This window comes from Camarhynchus parvulus, chromosome 19, assembly GCF_901933205.1.
Source record: "Camarhynchus parvulus chromosome 19, STF_HiC, whole genome shotgun sequence".
Lineage (NCBI taxonomy): Eukaryota > Metazoa > Chordata > Aves > Passeriformes > Thraupidae > Camarhynchus > Camarhynchus parvulus.
Window position 1 is genome coordinate 3,417,621 of NC_044589.1, and position 17,046 is coordinate 3,434,666.

The 17,046-nt window shown below is 56.5% G+C and overlaps 1 protein-coding gene across 5 annotated transcripts in view; it reads right to left on the bottom strand.

Annotated features, from left to right (window-relative positions):
• Positions 1 to 5,728: 5,728 nt before the first annotated feature.
• Positions 5,729 to 17,046, bottom strand: part of LOC115911534 (S-adenosyl-L-methionine-dependent tRNA 4-demethylwyosine synthase TYW1-like) — a 97,287-nt gene continuing 85,969 nt past the window's right edge. For 3 of the 5 annotated variants that reach the window (XM_030962577.1, XM_030962576.1, XM_030962579.1), the window contains exon 17: positions 6,476 to 6,697. In XM_030962577.1, the coding sequence (XP_030818437.1) occupies positions 6,476 to 6,697 (222 nt within the window). Of the gene's footprint in view, positions 6,698 to 17,046 lie in introns of all 5 variants that reach the window. The other 2 variants (XM_030962580.1, XM_030962578.1) reach the window with 1 other exon arrangement.

The following is a 17,046-nucleotide window of genomic DNA, read 5'->3' on the forward strand; positions in this document are numbered from 1 at the left end:
ATTGAAAGATGAAAGAAACAATGGGGAAGAAAACCCCTAAATTCTGTAAGAATTAAAAATTAAAAGGAGGGTTCTACATTAGAGAGGAATCTTTGGTATCAGGTGTTCTGGGAAGTCTGAACCTCTCAAGTACCTCAGAAATGGGGAAAGAGAGAAGGGAAATGGGGATGGGAAATTGGGATAAAAAGGAGACTGGGTGCTCCAAAAATCTGAGAGACCCCAGGGGAATGCCCCATGGCCTCTGCCTTTATTCAGATAAAGTGAAAGGACTCCTCTTTCTCCTCTTTGGACATAAACCCCTGGTGTTTGTGGATAATTTTCCTGACAGTTCATCACCCAGTGCTGCCAGCAGCCCGTGCTGCCTCACAGGAGCGTGTGGGGGTCACTCAGAAAGACAAAAGGCGGATTGGGGTTTTACCTGCCCAGCCTGAGCCTGGGAAAGAAGCAAATAAAACAAAAGTCCACGTGAAACCTCCAGGCTCAAACAAATCCCTGTGCACTGCTCTGGCTCAGCCACGGGAAGGATGGAGCTGGGATGGAGGTGTGTGAGGAGCTGCCCCAGCCCCGAGGGGCTGAGGAGGGTGGGAGCCCCCAGACCCCTGAACCCCACCTGGGTGTGCCCTGCAGGGGAAGGGGAGGGGGATCTGGAGCTGTTTGAGCCCGACCCCCCCGGCTGTCCCCTCCTGGCAGGAGCTGTGCAGAGCCACAAGGGCCCCCTGAGCCTCCTTTGCTCCAGGCTGAGCCCCTTCCCGGCTCCCTCAGCTGCTCCTGGGGCTCCGTTCCCTGCCCTGGACACGTCCAGCCCCTCGGGGACGTTCCTGAGCTGAGGATCCCCATGGCCAGGGTGCAGCGAGGCTGCCCCGAGCCCGTTCCATGCAGAGCTCCCCAGCCAGGCCCCATTTCCACAGCTCGGCCTGTCAGAGGGGCTCCGTGCCAGCCGGGCCGGCATGGCCAGGTGCCCACGAGGATGATGTGACAGGAGGCTCCAGCTTTCCCAGAAAGGCAGCCCGGGCTGCTCCGGGGTGTAGCAGCCGATTATCGCTGCCTTTGGTGCTCTCCCTGCTTCCCAACCAACACGGGCTCGGCACTGAGGTGATTTCACAGCTGAGCCCAGCCCAGCCCAGGGCACAGAGAGGGAGTTTAGCAGTGCTTGATCTCCCACATGGTGCCCCCGAGGTGAGGATTATGTTGTTATCAGCATCCCTAAAAATCCCGGTGATGGGAACAGCAGAGACACGGAGAGGATAGACAGGATTTCTCCTGTCAGGATGTCACCACCTTTTTCTAAGTAATTGCTGCTTTCTGAATTTTTTCAAGATTTTCTTTGGTTTGTTGGGTTTTTTTGTTTGTTTGGTTTGGTTTGGGCTTTTTGGGGGTTTTTTGTTTGGTTGGTTTTTGGGTTTTTTTGTTTGTTTGTTTTGTTTGTTTGCTTGGTTGGTTTGGTTTGGGTTTTTGTGGTTTTTTTTTTTTTTTTTTTTTTTCCCTGGAGTAATTCTTTTCAATCTTTCTCATTGACTTCAGTCTGTCCTGAGGCAATGGCAATCTTTTGGTTTAAAAATTTGTATTTGGAAGATGCCCCCAGTCACTGCTCCCCGGGGTCTGAGTCCCCATGCCCAGGTGAGGCATCCGCCCTCCCCAGCAGCTCCAGAGCCTTGAGCCTGTCCTGAACTGGGATGGGAAGAAGGTGGAAATGCATCCTTGAGGCAGAACTCAGCTCCAAGGAATCCCAGAATGGTTTGGGTGGGAAGGGACCTCAAATCCATCCAGAGCCACCCCTGCCATGGCAGGGACACCTCCCACTGTCCCAGGTGCTCCCAGCCCTGTCCAGCCTGGCCTTGGGCACTGCCAGGGATCCAGGGGCAGCCCCAGCTGCTCTGGGCACCCTGTGCCAGGGCCTGCCCACCCTCCCAGGGAACAATTCCCAATTCCCAATATCCCATCCAGCCCTGCCCTCTGGCAGTGGGAGCCATTCCCTGTGTCCTGTCCCTCCATGCCTTGTCCCCAGTCCCTCCCCAGCTCTCCTGGAGCCCCTTCAGGCCCTGCAAGGGCTCTGAGCTCTCCCTGGAGCCTTTTCCAGGTGAGCACCCCCAGCTCTCCAGCCTGGCTCCAGCCAGGGAGCAGCTCCAGGGCCCCTCTGGACTTGGGCACCAGGGCTGGGGCACTGGGTGGTGAGAGCCAGAAATCCCCTGCACTCCACGGGCTGGAATCCCCCCCACCCTCCTCGGCCTCCTTGGTGCTGCTCCTGGGTCTCAGGGCTGCAGCTCTGGCCTGGAGGAGCTGGGCTGGGGCCTGGCTGGGTCCCCTCCCCAAATGTCCCTGCTGGACCCGGGGCCAGCAGCTCCGGCCCCCTCCAGTCCCTGCTCCGGCTGCTGGGCTGGGCCAGGGGGAAGACCCAGGACAGGGCACCTGCTGAGCTCCCAGCCTGGCACAGCTCAGCTCCAGCAGGGCCAGGGCTTCCGCAGCAAGAGTTCCCTGGGATTTAGTGCCTCCCCTTCCCCACAGTGAAGGAGCAGAAATGTCCTGGCTGGGTTGGGTCCCTCCCTCTGGCAGCTCCTCAGCTTGCAGGTGACAAAATGAGGACGATGCCCTTCCTTCAATTAATTCCCATGTCTTCTTCCTTCCCCCTCAGGGCACAGCAGCAGCTCCAACATCATAAATGATTTAGGAGCGGAGCCAGATGAAGCCAAAGCTGATGGATGACAATGCTCTGCTTGGGGGAATGTTTTCCTGCTGGAGGTTTTTTGGAAACAAATATATTTATCCTCATGCAAAATTGAAGCGCAGCCCCCATGGCAGGTGAGTCAGCCCTGAGTCAGGATCCAGCAGGAGCACAGCTGGAGAAGCCCAGGGAGCAGCCAGGAGGGCTCCAGGCTGTGCCAGGGATGGGGGAACTGGACCAGGACTCCTCAGGGCTCCTCCAGTCCTCCCTGGCTTTAAGAGGTTAAAATGATTTTTGTCCATTTTGCCCCTCAGGATGAATCTTCCTGAGTCTCCAGGCTGGGTTTGGAAGCACCAGGTGCCCCTTGGCAGGAAGGGGCAGCCAGGACATGCTCTGTGCCCTGGCTTTGGGGAAACCCCCCAAACCAGGGCAGGGGGCAGCTCTTTGGGGGTCCTGGGCAGCACCAGGGGCAGGAGGGAGGATGGGGAACCCCAGCAGCACCATGATCCAGATCAAAGCCTATGGAAAAGGGGATGGAATTACAGGTATTGAGTCAAATACACTTAGGGCAGCACGAGAGCATGGGCTGGTCCTGAACTGTGACACCAGAGAGGTTCTCCCAGCTGGGACCTCTCACTGCCCTTGGCAGAACAGAAACCCCCCCTGAACTTTTCCCTGAAAGCCTCCCTGAGCAATCCCAGCCCTGCAGCCCCTTTCAGCTGCACCAGGAGCAGTTCCAGGGGAGGCAGGAGGTGCTGCTGTGGGAGGGCAGCAGATCCCTGCTCCCAGCAGGGCAGAGCCTCCCTGGCACAGCCAGAGCAGGGTCCCAGAGATCCAGCTGTGCCAGCCAGTCCCCGGTTCTGGGTGTCCCCAAACAGCCAGAGGGGTCTGATCTGGGGCCTTGTGTTCTCTTGTGCCTCTGGAAGTGCTGGCTGTGAGCACCCAGCTCACCTGGGCGGATTTGGGCACTGGAAAATCCACCCTGAGCACGAGGCAACCCCAGTGGAACTGCGGGAACAAATCCTGCCCTGGCTGCTCTGGGAGCAGCTCCAGATGTGGCCCAGGTGGGTGTCCTGGTCCCACCCTACAGGGCTGAGCTGTCCCACAGGGCAGGGGAAAGCCCCGTTTCAGGACGTGGCAGGTGCCAATTGCCATGGGAATGCTGTGGCACTGACCCCGTGTCACCCACACTGTCCCCTGCAGGGCCCTCCCTGCCCAGTGCCAGGGGGGAGCAGCGGGGAGAGGATGGAGGGAATGCAGGGACATGGAGAGGATGGAGGGAATGCAGGGACTTGGAGAGGATGGAGGGAATGCAGGGACAGGGAGAGGATGGAGGGAATGCAGGGACGGAGGATGGAATGCAGGGACTTGGGATGAGAATGCAGGGACGGAGAGGATGGAGGGAATGCAGGGACATGGAGAGGATGGAGGGAATGCAGGGACTTGGAGAGGATGGAGGGAGTGCAGGGACTTGGAGAGGATGGAGGGAATGCAGGGACAGGGAGAGGATGGAGGGAATGCAGGGACTTGGAGAGGATGGAGGGAATGCAGGGACATGGAGAGGATGGAGGGAATGCAGGGACTTGGAGAGGATGGAGGGAGTGCAGGGACTTGGAGAGGATGGAGGGAGTGCAGGGACTTGGAGAGGATGGAGGGAATGCAGGGACAGGGAGAGGATGGAGGGAATGCAGGGACTTGGAGAGGATGGAGGGAATGCAGGGACATGGAGAGGATGGAGGGAATGCAGGGACAGGGAGAGGATGGAGGGAATGCAGGGACAGGGAGAGGATGGAGGGAATGCAGGGACAGCCAGAGGATAAGGAGGATGGAGGGAGTGTGAGGACACAGGGGAGATCACGAGATGGATGGAGGGAGCACAGGGAAGATCAAGGATGGAGGGAGCACGGGGAGCACCAGGGAGAGGAATGGAGGGAGCACAGGGAGGATCAGGAGAGGCCTCTCAGCTGAGCCTCGTGGGGGTGGCACCCTGTGTGACAGGGACTGCAGGGACTGGGTGTCCTGGGGGCTGCAGAAGGAATGGCACCAGTGCCAAGGACAAGGCAAACACAATTTTCTTTGGAGCCCCCTGGATTCCCAAGGGAAGGCACCATCAGGGAGCTGTGGAGCACCTCACAGCAGGAGCTGGTTCCCTGGCAGCCCCAGGATCCTCCAGCTCTGGGGCTCCTCTCTCTCCCAGAGCAGCTCCTGCTGCTGCCGGTGCTCCCAGGGCCAGCAGGGACCTGGGATGGACTGGGAGGGTTCTGCCAGGGAGGTGGGGGGTGGGATGGAGGGAATTCAGGAAAGAGGAAGAGGTGCTGAAGGGCCAGGATCCATTGAGGGGACCGTGGTGGGTCCAGGTGGACACCAAACACACCAAGCCCCAAAATTCCAGCTGATGGTCCAGGGTTAACTGGAGGCTTGTGTCCAGGGCAGGGAATGGAGCTGGGAAGGGTCTGGAGCTCCAGGAGGGGCTGAGGGAGCTGGGAAGGGGCTCAGCCTGGAGCAAAGGAGGCTCAGGGGGCCCTTGTGGCTCTGCACAGCTCCTGCCAGGAGGGGACAGCCGGGGGGTCGGGCGTGCCGGAAGGCGTGCGCCAGGGAACAGGGACAGGGGCAGCCTCAGGGGGACATCAGCAGGAATTTCCCCATGGAAAGGGGGCTCAGCACTGGCACAGCTGCCCAGGGCCCTCCCTCCCCCTCCCTGGGGTGGAGTCCCCATCCCTGGCAGTGCCCAAGGCCAGGCTGGACAGGGCTGGGAGCAGCCTGGGACAGTGGGAGGTGTCCCTGCCATGGCAGGGGTGGAACAGGATGGGCTTTAAGGTTCCTCCAACCCAAACCATCCCAGGATTCTGTGATTTTTTTAAACATACTCAGGAAAGGCACCCACCATCCATCACCTGTGGACCCACCCAATATTCCCCCTTCCACCCCCACACGTGTTAGGAAAGAGCTCTTACACAACATTTGTGCTTCTCATCTCCTTCCAATCAACCTCCCACCCTCCCTGCCAGACCCTGCTCAGCAGCCACACCGGAGGCACTCTAGGAAAAACTCCTTTATTTTCCTTCTGCTTTAGAAACTCTTTGTACAGTTTAAGAAAAGAGGCTGCTTGTAAAAACAATGGAATCCCCAGGTCAGGGATGCTCCATCTACAGCACTGGGCACACCCAGCTGGAGCCCACAGGGCTCTGAAGGACTGGAGCTGGTGTTTAGGGCTGCTGGGAGTGGGATAACACTGCTCCTAAACCTCATTCCCAAAGCCATGAGGTTCAAAGACACTTGGAGAAGTGTCAGAAGCTGCAGCTGTTATCCATAGGGGTGCTGTTACACCATTCCCAAGGTTTGGCTTCTTGGGAATGGGGTTTTTACAGGAAATGGCACCAGTGTGTAAAACACCTGAACCTGAACAAAGTCCCTAAAAAGATGCTCCCAGCAGGGATCAGCTTTTGCATCCAGGTCTGGCTGTGGCCCTGATCCAACATTGTGAGGCTGAAATCCCCTGGCATTTTTCCTTAGGGATGTGGAATGTTTTGGTGCCAGGCTCTCCTTACAGAGCAGCCCAAGGAAGCCTCTGGCCCCGCATCCCACTCCAAACGTTCCCCACTGAGGAGATCCCACTGCTGCTGAACCAGTTCTGATTGATCTTGAGAGAAGAACATTATCAATATTTTCACTCAGGAAGCCCTAAAACCAGGAGGGAAGGGTTAAATCCAGGCTGGACCCCATTCCCAAACATCAGGATAATCCAGGTGGGTGGATCCAAGATGGTGTCAGCCCGAAATGGAGTCCTGGGGAGGCCAGGGTGAGGGAGCCCAGCCCTCAGCACCCCGAGGTGTCCCGTGCCTTGTTCTTCCTCTGGAATCTCACGTCCAGGGGGTCGAATCCCCGCTCCTTGGCCCCAAAGAGGGCCCAGGGAGGAGTCCTGGCCGTGTACTCGGCGGCTGTGAAGCTCCTGGTGCCGCCGCTGCGCTCGCGCTCCCTGACCAGCTCCTGGAAACGGCCGTAGTCAATCCAGGTCCTCCACTCGCCATCCACCTGGAACTGCAGCACAGGACAGTGAGAGAGCCAGGAGAGCCAGGGCACCAACCCCAGGCTGTGCTGGGATGAACTGGGATCCCCAGCTGGTGTTTTTCTAATCCTGCATCACAGGGAGGTGCAGTAAAGCCATCCAGAGGCTCCTGTAGGATACAGCTTCAGGAGGAAAACAGGAGGGACTCGGGTGCATAAACACCCAGAGCCAGCAGGGAACTGATTCTCCACCTCTGCTCTGCCCTTGTGAGACCTCCCTGCAGAGCTGCCTCCAGCTCTGGAATTCTCAGCCCTGAACAACCCAGAGCTGCTCCCAGCAGAGCCCTCTGCTCTGGAGCCAGGCTGGAGAGCTGGGGGTGCTCACCTGGAGAGGAGAAGCTCCAGGGAGAGCTCAGAGCTCCTTACAGGGTCTGAAGGGCTCCAGGAGAGCTGCAGAGGGACTGGGGACAAGGGATGGAGGGACAGGACACAGGGAATGGCTCCCACTGCCAGGGGCAGGATGGATGGGATATTGGGAATTAGGAATTGTTCCCTGGCAGGGTGGGCAGGCCCTGGCACAGGGTGCCCAGAGCAGCTGGGGCTGCCCCTGGATCCCTGGCAGTGCCCAAGGCCAGGCTGGACAGGGCTGGGAGCACCTGGGACAGTGGGAGGTGTCCCTGCCATGGCTTTGAGGTCCCTCCAGCCCACCCCAGGATGCTGTGATATCTCCTGTGAGGGCTGCACTGTTGGATGCTTTGCTGGATCCTTCAGATTACCAGATCCTGCCCCACTTTCCAGGAGGGAGGCTCCTAAAATGCCTCCCGAAGCCTTCCCAGCCTTCTGCCCTTGCCCTTGACGCTTCCATGGGACAGCCCTTGGTGTGGGGAGCTCTGCAGGACAGGTGTGGATGTGGGGCCATGCCCAGGAACCCCTCGAGGAGGGACCTTGCCAAGGTCACCCCAACCCCAGCGTGGGACTGCGGCTCCAGGGCAGCCCAGCCTGGGGCAACGGCCCAGGAGCAGCACCAGAGACACGTGCCAAGGGTTTGGGATGGGTTTGGGATGGGTTTGGGATGGGTTTGGGATGGGTTTGGGCAGGAGGGCTGTGGTTGGGAACGGGGGAATGAAGAGGTTTAATGACACAAATCCTCTTTCCATGTGAAGAATGGCTCACTTTGACAAGCTGGAGCTGCATTTGTCTCCCAGACCTGCTCTGCCCATTTAGCCCCAGCTTTGGCTGAAGCCTCAATTAGGATTTATCTCAGCTAAGAGCTTATTATGCATTTCATCCAAAAAAAGAGGGAAACCAGACCAGCTCCTTGGTTATTGTGGATTTTTTCCCCCCAAACTTGACGGCTGTGCATTTCAAATGGCACTTGACTTTGTGCCCAAGAGCTAAAAGCTTTTTTGGTTGGGAAAACTGCTGACACCCCTGAAATTCTGCACTCAGCCGTGGCTGCTGCTCCTCCACCCCTGCCCATGGAATGACAGCGTGTCCCTGCAGGGCTGGAGCCAGGAGGGGACACTGCACAATCGCAGCACTGGGAACCAGCCCTGGCATCAGACAAGGGGCCCAAGGCTCATTTCCCTTGTGCCAAGGTGGGGACATGTGTGAGGCCACCAGGAGAGCAATGAAGAGGAGACATTGTGTCACCTGTACAGGAAAAACCCTGATCCCAAGGAGGACTCGGGCTCTGCAGAGCTGAGCTCCTCCCAGGGCTGGGGAGGTGACAATGTCACACCTGACACCAAACTCTGCTCCCTCCAGGTTTGATCCATGAACACTCAGCAAATTCAAGGGCAAACCCCAAAGCAGAGGATCCAGCAAAGCCTTTGAGGCCCAAGGGGGATTGGCCTCAACTGCCAGAGGGTTGGATGGGACACTGGGAGGGAATTCTCCCTAGTGAGGGTGGGCAGGGGCTGGGATGGAATTCCCAGAGCAGCTGGGGCTGCCCCTGGATCCCTGGCAGTGCCCAAGGCCAGGCTGGACAGGGCTGGGAGCACCTGGGACAGTGGGAGGTGTCCCTGCCATGGCAGGGGTGGCACTGGATGGCTTTGAGGACCCTTCCCACCCAACCCCCTCCAGGATTCTGTGACCCCATTCCCACCAAGCTTGGATCCATTCCAAAGCAGATCAATCAATAATCACCATTTCTAGTGCAGTGACAGCACAGCCATGAACCACAGCACCAGAGGGGCAAGGGGAGAAATGGCTCCTGCTGAGGAGGAAATCCCAAAACCAGAGTGGGGAAGAACAGCCCCAGCTGCCCAACTGAGATTTACAGCTTGGATTTAACAATGTTGGGATTGTTCCATGGGGAACAAAAGATTTAGGGCTCAAAGCAGTTTCACAGCATCCATACAACAGGTGAGCCAAGCCTAAACATCCCTGGGATCCCAGCCTAACATGGGCAGGTGTTTTAGGGAACTGTTCACTGCCTGTGGAGCCCTCAGGGTGATAAATACATTGACACAAGATAAGTGGCTGAGAGCCCTCCCCTGGTTCTTCCCTAAGCTCCAATCACAGAGTGCCACAGCTCCTTCAGCTGGCCCTGGGCTGGCTGCAAAGGGAAACTCTCCCTGAGGGCTCTGCCAGCACTGGGGTGACTCAGGAGCCTTCCCTGGAGCTCCTGGAACCCCTGAGCTCTGCTCCTCAGGGTCACAACACCTTCTGCTCCCCACAGATGTGGCACGGATGCACAGCCAGGAAAGCCCTGATGGAATCCTGCAGATCCTCCAGGACAAGGAGCACTGCTCCAGGCAGCCATTAATGATGGGACACAAGAGGCACAGGAATGAGGGGAAACGAAACCCCAGGTTGGGCCAGGCTGGAAGGGGCCCAGGGGGTCCCTGGTGGCACCTCCCTGCTCAGGCAGGGCCATCCCAGAGCACAGGGCACAGCACTGTGTGCACAGGGCTCTGCAGTATCCCCGCTGAGGGACACTCCAGCCCCTCCCTGGGCAGCCTGCTCAGGGCTGGGCACTGCCCAGGGCAGAAGTTGTGCCTCCTGGGCAGGGGCAGTGCTGGGCTCAGGCCCTGCCCGTGGCTCTGGTGCCACTGCTGGGCCTGGAGCAGAGCCTGGGCCCTGCTCTGCCCCTCCCTGCACACAGGGACACCCAGGGCTGAGGGCCCCTCTCAGCTGGGGCTCCTCTCCAGCCTGAGCAGCCCCAGCTCCCTCAGCCTTTCCTGGGCACAGAGATGCTCCAGGCCCTCCTCATCCTCACAGCCTGAGCTGGCCCCGCTCCAGGAGCTCCTGTCCCTGCTGTGCTGAGGATCCAGAGCTGGACACAGCACCCAGAGCTGTCCCCAGGGCTGGGATCCCTCCCTGACCTGCTGGGTCAGGACAATGAATTAATTAATTACCAATTCATTAACCCCAGGACACCACTGGCCCCCAGGGCTCTCTGCTGAGCCAGGGACAGCTCGGGGTCCCCCAGGCCCCTTCCTGGCAGGGCTGGAACGGGACAGCCCCAGGACAGGGCTGGGCTGGCTGGGGACAGGGCCCGTCCCTCACAGAGCCCCGGGCCAAACTGGGAGAGATCCATGGATCCAAACTGGGAGAGATCCATGGACCCAAACTGGGAGAGATCCATGGATCCAAACTGAGATACATCCATGGATCCAAACTGGGAGAGATCCATGGATCCAGACTGGGAGAGATCCATGGATCCATACATCCAAACTGAGATACATCCATGGATCCAAACTGGGATATATCCATGGATCCATATATCCAAACTGGGATAGCTCCATATATCCAGACTGAGATATATCCATGTATCCAAACTGGGACAGATCCATTTATCCCTACATGCAAACTGGGATAGCTCCATAAATCCAGACAGGGATATATCCATCCATGCCAGCTGGGATATATCCATCTATCCAATCAGAAACTGGGATTAAATGGAGAGCCAGGTTCCCTGGAAGCATCTGCAGAGCCTGGCTGAGCTCTCCCTTTGCTCCTGGACTGCCAGGGTGGCCCTGACCAGGACAATTCCATCACTTCTCTTTGGCAGTGGATTCACAGCTGCTCTCACTGCAGCAGGAGCAGCTCCTGAAATCCATCAACATTCCTGAAGGAGAAGAGCCACGCTCCAGATTGCTTTTCTTATCAACATATTTGCAGAGGCAGTTTCGGGGGGTGGAACATGTGCACAGATTAAGGACAATCCAGGAGCACTACATTCCCCCAGACAGGAGCACTGCTGAGAAATAATCCCAGGTGTATCTGACAGGATATAAAATATGGGAGAGAGGCTGGGATGTGACACAGGGAATGCTGAGCAATGGAAGGCAGCTACAACCAATTAGTTTGTCCTACCAAGGGTAATGTTGAATTTCCCTCAGAGCCAACCACGCTGGCACGAGGAGGCTCCTCCTGAGCCACTCACCCCAGCCCTGCACCACAAACATCCAGAGGGGTTCCAGGGAAGGAGTGAACAGCACAGGAGAGAGTGCAGCAGAGCAGGAGGAAAGGAAAGGGAAAGGGAAGGGAAAGGGAAAGGGAAGGGAAAGGGAAAGGGAAAGGGAAAGGGAAAGGGAAGGGGAAAGGGAAGGGGAAGGAAAGGAAAGGAAAGGAAAGGAAAGGAAAGGAAAGGAAAGGAAAGGAAAGGAAAGGAAAGGAAAGGAAAGGAAAGGAAAGGAAAGGAAAGGAAAGGAAAGGAAAGGAAAGGAAAGGAAAGGAAAGGAAAGGAAAGGAAAGGAAAGGAAAGGAAAGGAAAGGAAAGGAAAGGAAAGGAAAGGAAAGGAAAGGAAAGGAAAGGAAAGGAAAGGAAAGGAAAGGGCAAGGGCAAGGCAAGGGGCAAGGCAAGGCAAGGCAAGGCTGTGGTGGCTCCTGCAGGGCTGGAAGCACAGGGTCCCTCCTGCATGGAGAATTCCCCTCCTTGGAGCTCCTGAGGAGCACAGGGGGAGTGGGGGAGAGCCCAGAGCTCTGGGGCTGTCTCAGCTCCTCTGTGGTGAGAATCCTACAAACAGTGGGGCTGGAAGACTCCTCCAGGATCACTGAGTCCAACCATCCCCAAAGCACTGCCAAGGCCACCACTAACCTGTTACAGTGTGAAGCAGTGTCCTGTCTTGGCTTTCCCACTTCCCCTGTCCCCTCTCCCTGCCTCCTGCTGAGAGCTGTCCATCAATCTCAGAAGGTCAGCAAAGCCATCGTCTGATAGGTGAAGTTCAAAAGATGCCTCTCAGCCCTGGGGACAATTGGGCCATCCAGGTGTCATTTGTCTCCTGAGCTCCCCCGCGCTACCTGGTTGGTAGCTCACCTACCCCTTCCCCTCCCCCTTGCCCTGAGCGTAAAAAGACACAGGACCATGCGGTCGGGATCCGGTCAGCGTTGTCGCTACATTCAGAGGCCTGCGTGCCCAGGAATAAACTCTGGACTATGACCCCCTAGCCGGATCCATCTCCTTTTTTCCTCTTCGCCTCGCCTAAAGCTTCTTCCTCAGAGGTCCAGCCTGAGTTCTGTTGCCTGGACTTGTTCCAAGAGCCTAGCTGCCGCATACAACTAACCAAAGGTATCTCTGGGGTGTAACACCACGGCTGCCGCCTTTGATCAGGCAGCGAGGGCCAGACAAGCCCAGGCACGTTCAACCCGGTAATATTGGGATTATATTCCAATACTAACCCATGTCCTCAAGTGCCACATGCACAGGGCTGTTAAACCCCTCCAGGCACAGAGACACTGACACTGCCCTGGGCAGCTGTGCCAGGGCTGGACAACCCTTTCAGTGGGAAATTTCCCCAAAATCCACCCTGATCCTCCCCTGGCCCAGCCTGAGGCCGTTCCCTCTTGTCCTGTTGAGGATTCAAGGCTACAAAGTCCTCAAATCCAACAAATGGATTTTCCCTGGGGGATGCACAGGATTTAATGGTTAAATCCAGCAATTTTCACAGAGTTTTGAAGGCCATACACCAAAAATAACAATCAGCAGCCAGCAGGGGAACCAGCCCCACAAAAAAACCCCAAACAAACAAAAACCCCAAGCCAGAAGAAACAAAACCTGCCCCTTCCAAACCAAACAAAAATAACCATAGAAAAAACCCCACAAAGCTCCCCCAAAGACAAACCCTCAAAATCATAATAATCAAAAAAAGAAACCAAACAAAAAAAAAAAACAAAAAAAAAACAAAAAAAACCCCAAAAAACCACAAAGAAAACAACCCAATTTCCCCCAAAAATCCAAACACCCTAAAACAGGAAAAAAAAATCCCAAACCCAAATGAAATACCAGAAAAGAACTCCAAATCCCACCCCAAAAAATAAACCTGAAAAAAACAAAACCAAGCAAAAAAAAACCAAATCAAACCAAAGCCAACCAAACCCCAAACCAACCCAAGCTCACCAAAACTAACAAAAAAAAAAACCCAAAGCTGAGTAAGACTCCTCCCAAAGTAAACCAAAAAAAAAGAACCCCCACAAGAAATCCCAAACCAAACCCAAATGCCACACAAAAAACAACCAACCAAAACCCAGCCAAACAAAACCCCAAAGCCACCAATGCAACCCTTGGTGCACACAGCCTGGGACCCACACCCCCCTCTGGGGGACTGTCAGAGGGACAGACAGACACCCTGAGCTGTGCTCAGGGCTCTGCCAGCTGCTGGAACTGCCATCCCACAGCAGCACGGGAGGGGCAGATCCACCCTGCCCTGTGCCTGCCTCACCTGAGCTCAGCTTCCCACCCCAAACAGCAACATCCTTCATTCCCAACCCCAAACAGCAACATCCCTCCTTCCCAACCCCAAACAGCAACATCCTTCATTCCCAACCCCAAACAGCAACATCCCTCCTTCCCAACCACAAACAGCAACATCCCTCCTTCCCAACCCCAAACAGCAACATCCTTCATTCCCAACCCCAAAACAGCAATATCCCTCCTTCCCAACCCCTAGAACAGCAACATCCTTCATTCCCAACCCCAAAAGGACAACATCCCTCCTTTCCAACCCCAAAACAGCAACATCCTTCATTCCCAACCCCAAACAGCAACATCCCTCCTTCCCGAGGCTCTCCAGCCTGGGACCATGGAGCACCCCAGGCTGGAAGGAGCTGGTTGGGCTGGAGCAGGAGCTGTGGGAGTTTGTCACCATCATATTTTCTGAAAAATCTTCTTTCCCAGGAGTCTTCTCCTGGGAAGCTGAGAAGCCTCAGAGAAAAAGGAAAACAATATTATGTCATTTGCTTCTCCTGTGTTTTGCTGCCTTGGAATGTGGTTGGAGACAAATCAAACAACAGGTGGTTGTTTGATTGGTTCCATGTGAATTGTTTTTACTTAATGACCAATCACCATCCAGCTGTGTTGGGACTCTGGTGAGAGTCACGAGTTTTTCATTAGTATCCTTTCTCTATTCTTTAGTATCATTTTAGTATAGTATTCTTTAATATAATATATATCATAAAATAATAAATTAGCCTTCTAAGAACCTGGAGTCAGATTCATCATTTCCTCCCTCTTCTGGGGAACCCAAAAATACCACAGGGGCTGGAGCAGGATCTGGGGGGCTGGAAGGAGCTGGGGGGCTGGAGCAGGAGCTGGGGGGGCTGGAAGGAGCTGGGGGGCTGGAGCAGGAGCTGTCAGAGCAGAGGTGACCCCATGCCCAGGTGGGACCCAGGACTGAGATCCCCCCCAGGTGTGGCTGCCAGCCCTGAGCCCTGTGCCCAGCAGTGGCCACTTCCCTGGGCACGGCATCAAAAAGGGAAAATGATCTGGGTGGCTCCATCCTGAGCCCATCCCTGGGATAAAGCAGCAGCTTTGCACCTTCCCACAGGCTGCCATCAAACACAGCACACTTCACCACCTGCCAGCACCAGCTCTCCAAGACAAACAAATAATTTCCAGAATTATGACCCCCTTTCTCACCTCATTAAGGCTCACAATTATTTAAGGCTCCCTTTGTTTGACAGGGGAAGTGACTGAACTGGAGTCACTCAGCAAAACAAGGAGAAATATTGTGTGAAATTACACTGAACAGGGTCACAGTGCTTGGCAAAAACCGGCAAACTCCTCCTTTTGAATGATAATCCCAACCTCAGGCTTTAGGAGGGAACTGAGCTGGTTTTGAAGTTGCAGGTGAGGTAAGAGATGGTAATAATGGCCTTAAGAGGAAGGAGGGCAGGGTTAGATGGGATATTGGGAATTAGGAATTGTTCCCTGTGAGGGTGGGCAGGCCCTGGCACAGGGTGCCCAGAGCAGCTGGGGCTGCCCCTGCATCCCTGGCAGTGCCCAAGGCCAGGCTGGACAGGGCTGGGAGCAGCCTGGGACAGTGGGAGGTGTCCCTGCCATGGCAGGGGTGGCACTGGATGGGGTTTAGATCCCTTCCCACCCAAAGCATTCCCTGACTGATCCCACAAGCAGTGGGATGCCAGGCACACAGAGCTGAGCCTCTCCACATCCCAGTCCATGGGGCTGAAGGAAAACCAGCACAGGGACACAGCCCTGGGAACAGCCAAGCCTTGAATCCCTCAGCAGCTCTGCAGACAGGATCTGGGAGCAGCCACCAGCACCACAATTCCCATCGGGTTTAGCTGGGAACCACGAGCAGCCCTGCAGTTCCACCCTCAGTGACTCCAGCCTGTGCTCAGGAGCCAGCAGAGGTGTCAGGGCACAGGGAACTCCTCCAGAGGCAGCACATGGAATGCCTGGAGATGGAATTCACTGTTCTGGATCCCCAAAGAGTGGGACGACCTGAACTGCCCTGAGCTGAGCCCAGCACAGCCACAGCCCATGGAATCCTGTGCTGATCCCCCTGACCCCAGGGAGCTGTTCCAAGGCAAAGTTCCTTATGGCAGATTTGGGGTTCTTAATCCCTGCCCAGCTGCCAAGGGAGCCAGGGCTCCACCAGGCAGCTCCCACTCCCAGGGATGGAAGCTGGGTAACTTCAGCACAACGGAGAGCTGCTTATCACCACTGACACAGCCAGGCCAGCAGAGCCACCTGCCTGCTGCCAGGGGCCAGGGAAAGGGAGAGAACCTTCGGGAATTCCACCATTCCCTGCTCACAGCTGCTCTAAGGAGAAAACCTTTGGGAATTCCACCATTCCCTGCTCACAGCTGCTCTAAGGAGGCTGCTTGGATGCTGACACACCTTGTCCACATCTGGGCTTCACGCCATCCCCTGCTCTGCAGCAGATCCCAGGATGTTCCATCTCTCTGTGAGCCTCTCCCCCCGGTTTGGTTTTCCCCTGGTGCTGTCCCAGGATCACAAGGACAGCTCCCACTCTCCCAAGGACAGAGGCAGGAAGGAACTGAACATGATGGACTCTGTGTCCCTGATGCAGCCCTTGTCAGGGGATGTGCAGCTGGGAGTGAAGTGCTTCCTCTTCCTCCCTAAATATAGCAGGGATGCTCAGTGTGGGATGCTCAGCATGGAACACTCCAGGGCCTGTCCCTGAGCTGTGCCCACACTGGGAGGGAAAGGCCAAGTCCCTCCTGGCTGGGGATTTTGTGGCTGAAGGGCAGGGATGGGCACCTCTGGCCAGGCTGCTCCCTGTCCCCAGCACCTGCCCTGGAGGTGCTGTGACATCCCCAGCATCACAGCCACACAGAATCCTGGGCTGGTTTGGCTTGGAAGGACCTTAAATCCCATCCAGTGCCACCCCTGCATGGCAGGGACACCTCCCACTGTCCCAGGCTGCTCCAGCCCTGTCCAGCCTGGCCTTGGGCACTGCCAGGGATCCAGGGGCAGCCCCAGCTGCTCTGGGCACCTGTGCCAGCCCCTGCCCACCCTCACAAGGGCGTTTGGGTATGGGAAATGAACTTATGAAGGGATGTCCCCAGCAGCCTGTCCCTCTGTGGATGCCAAGGTGCCCCTGCCATGCTGGAGAACACAAGGCCACCCCAGACCACATCCAACAGCACGGGAGGGCTGGAGGCCACAGCTGCACCTGCAGCCCCAGGGAGTGCCTGCATCCAGGGAGGGACACTCTGCTTGGGCAGCCCTGGCTGTGGGCTGCAGGGAGGTGGCTGCTGGTCCCTTCTCTCCGGAACAAGTGACAGGACAAGAAGAAACAGTCACAAATTGTGCCAGGGCAGGTTCAGGTTGGAGATCAGGGAAAATGTCCTCCCTGAAAGGGTGGTCAGGGCCTGGCACAGCTGCCCAGGGCAAGGGTGGAGTCCCCATGCCTGGAAGTGTCCCGGGGTGTGTGGATGTGGCACGTGGGGACACTGCTGTGTGCCAATTGGACTTAATAACTTTGGAGAGCTTTCCCAACCACTCCCAGGCCTATCAGATTAATAAAGCAGAAAGGGCTGATGGCAGCAGGGTGCTGAGGCCACCCTGCTCATGTCACCCTGTGGGCTGAGAGCTCCAGACAGAGCAGGCACTGGAACTGCAGGAGCCTTCCCTGAGCTGTGCATCCCCCAGCGAGCTGGGAATCAGC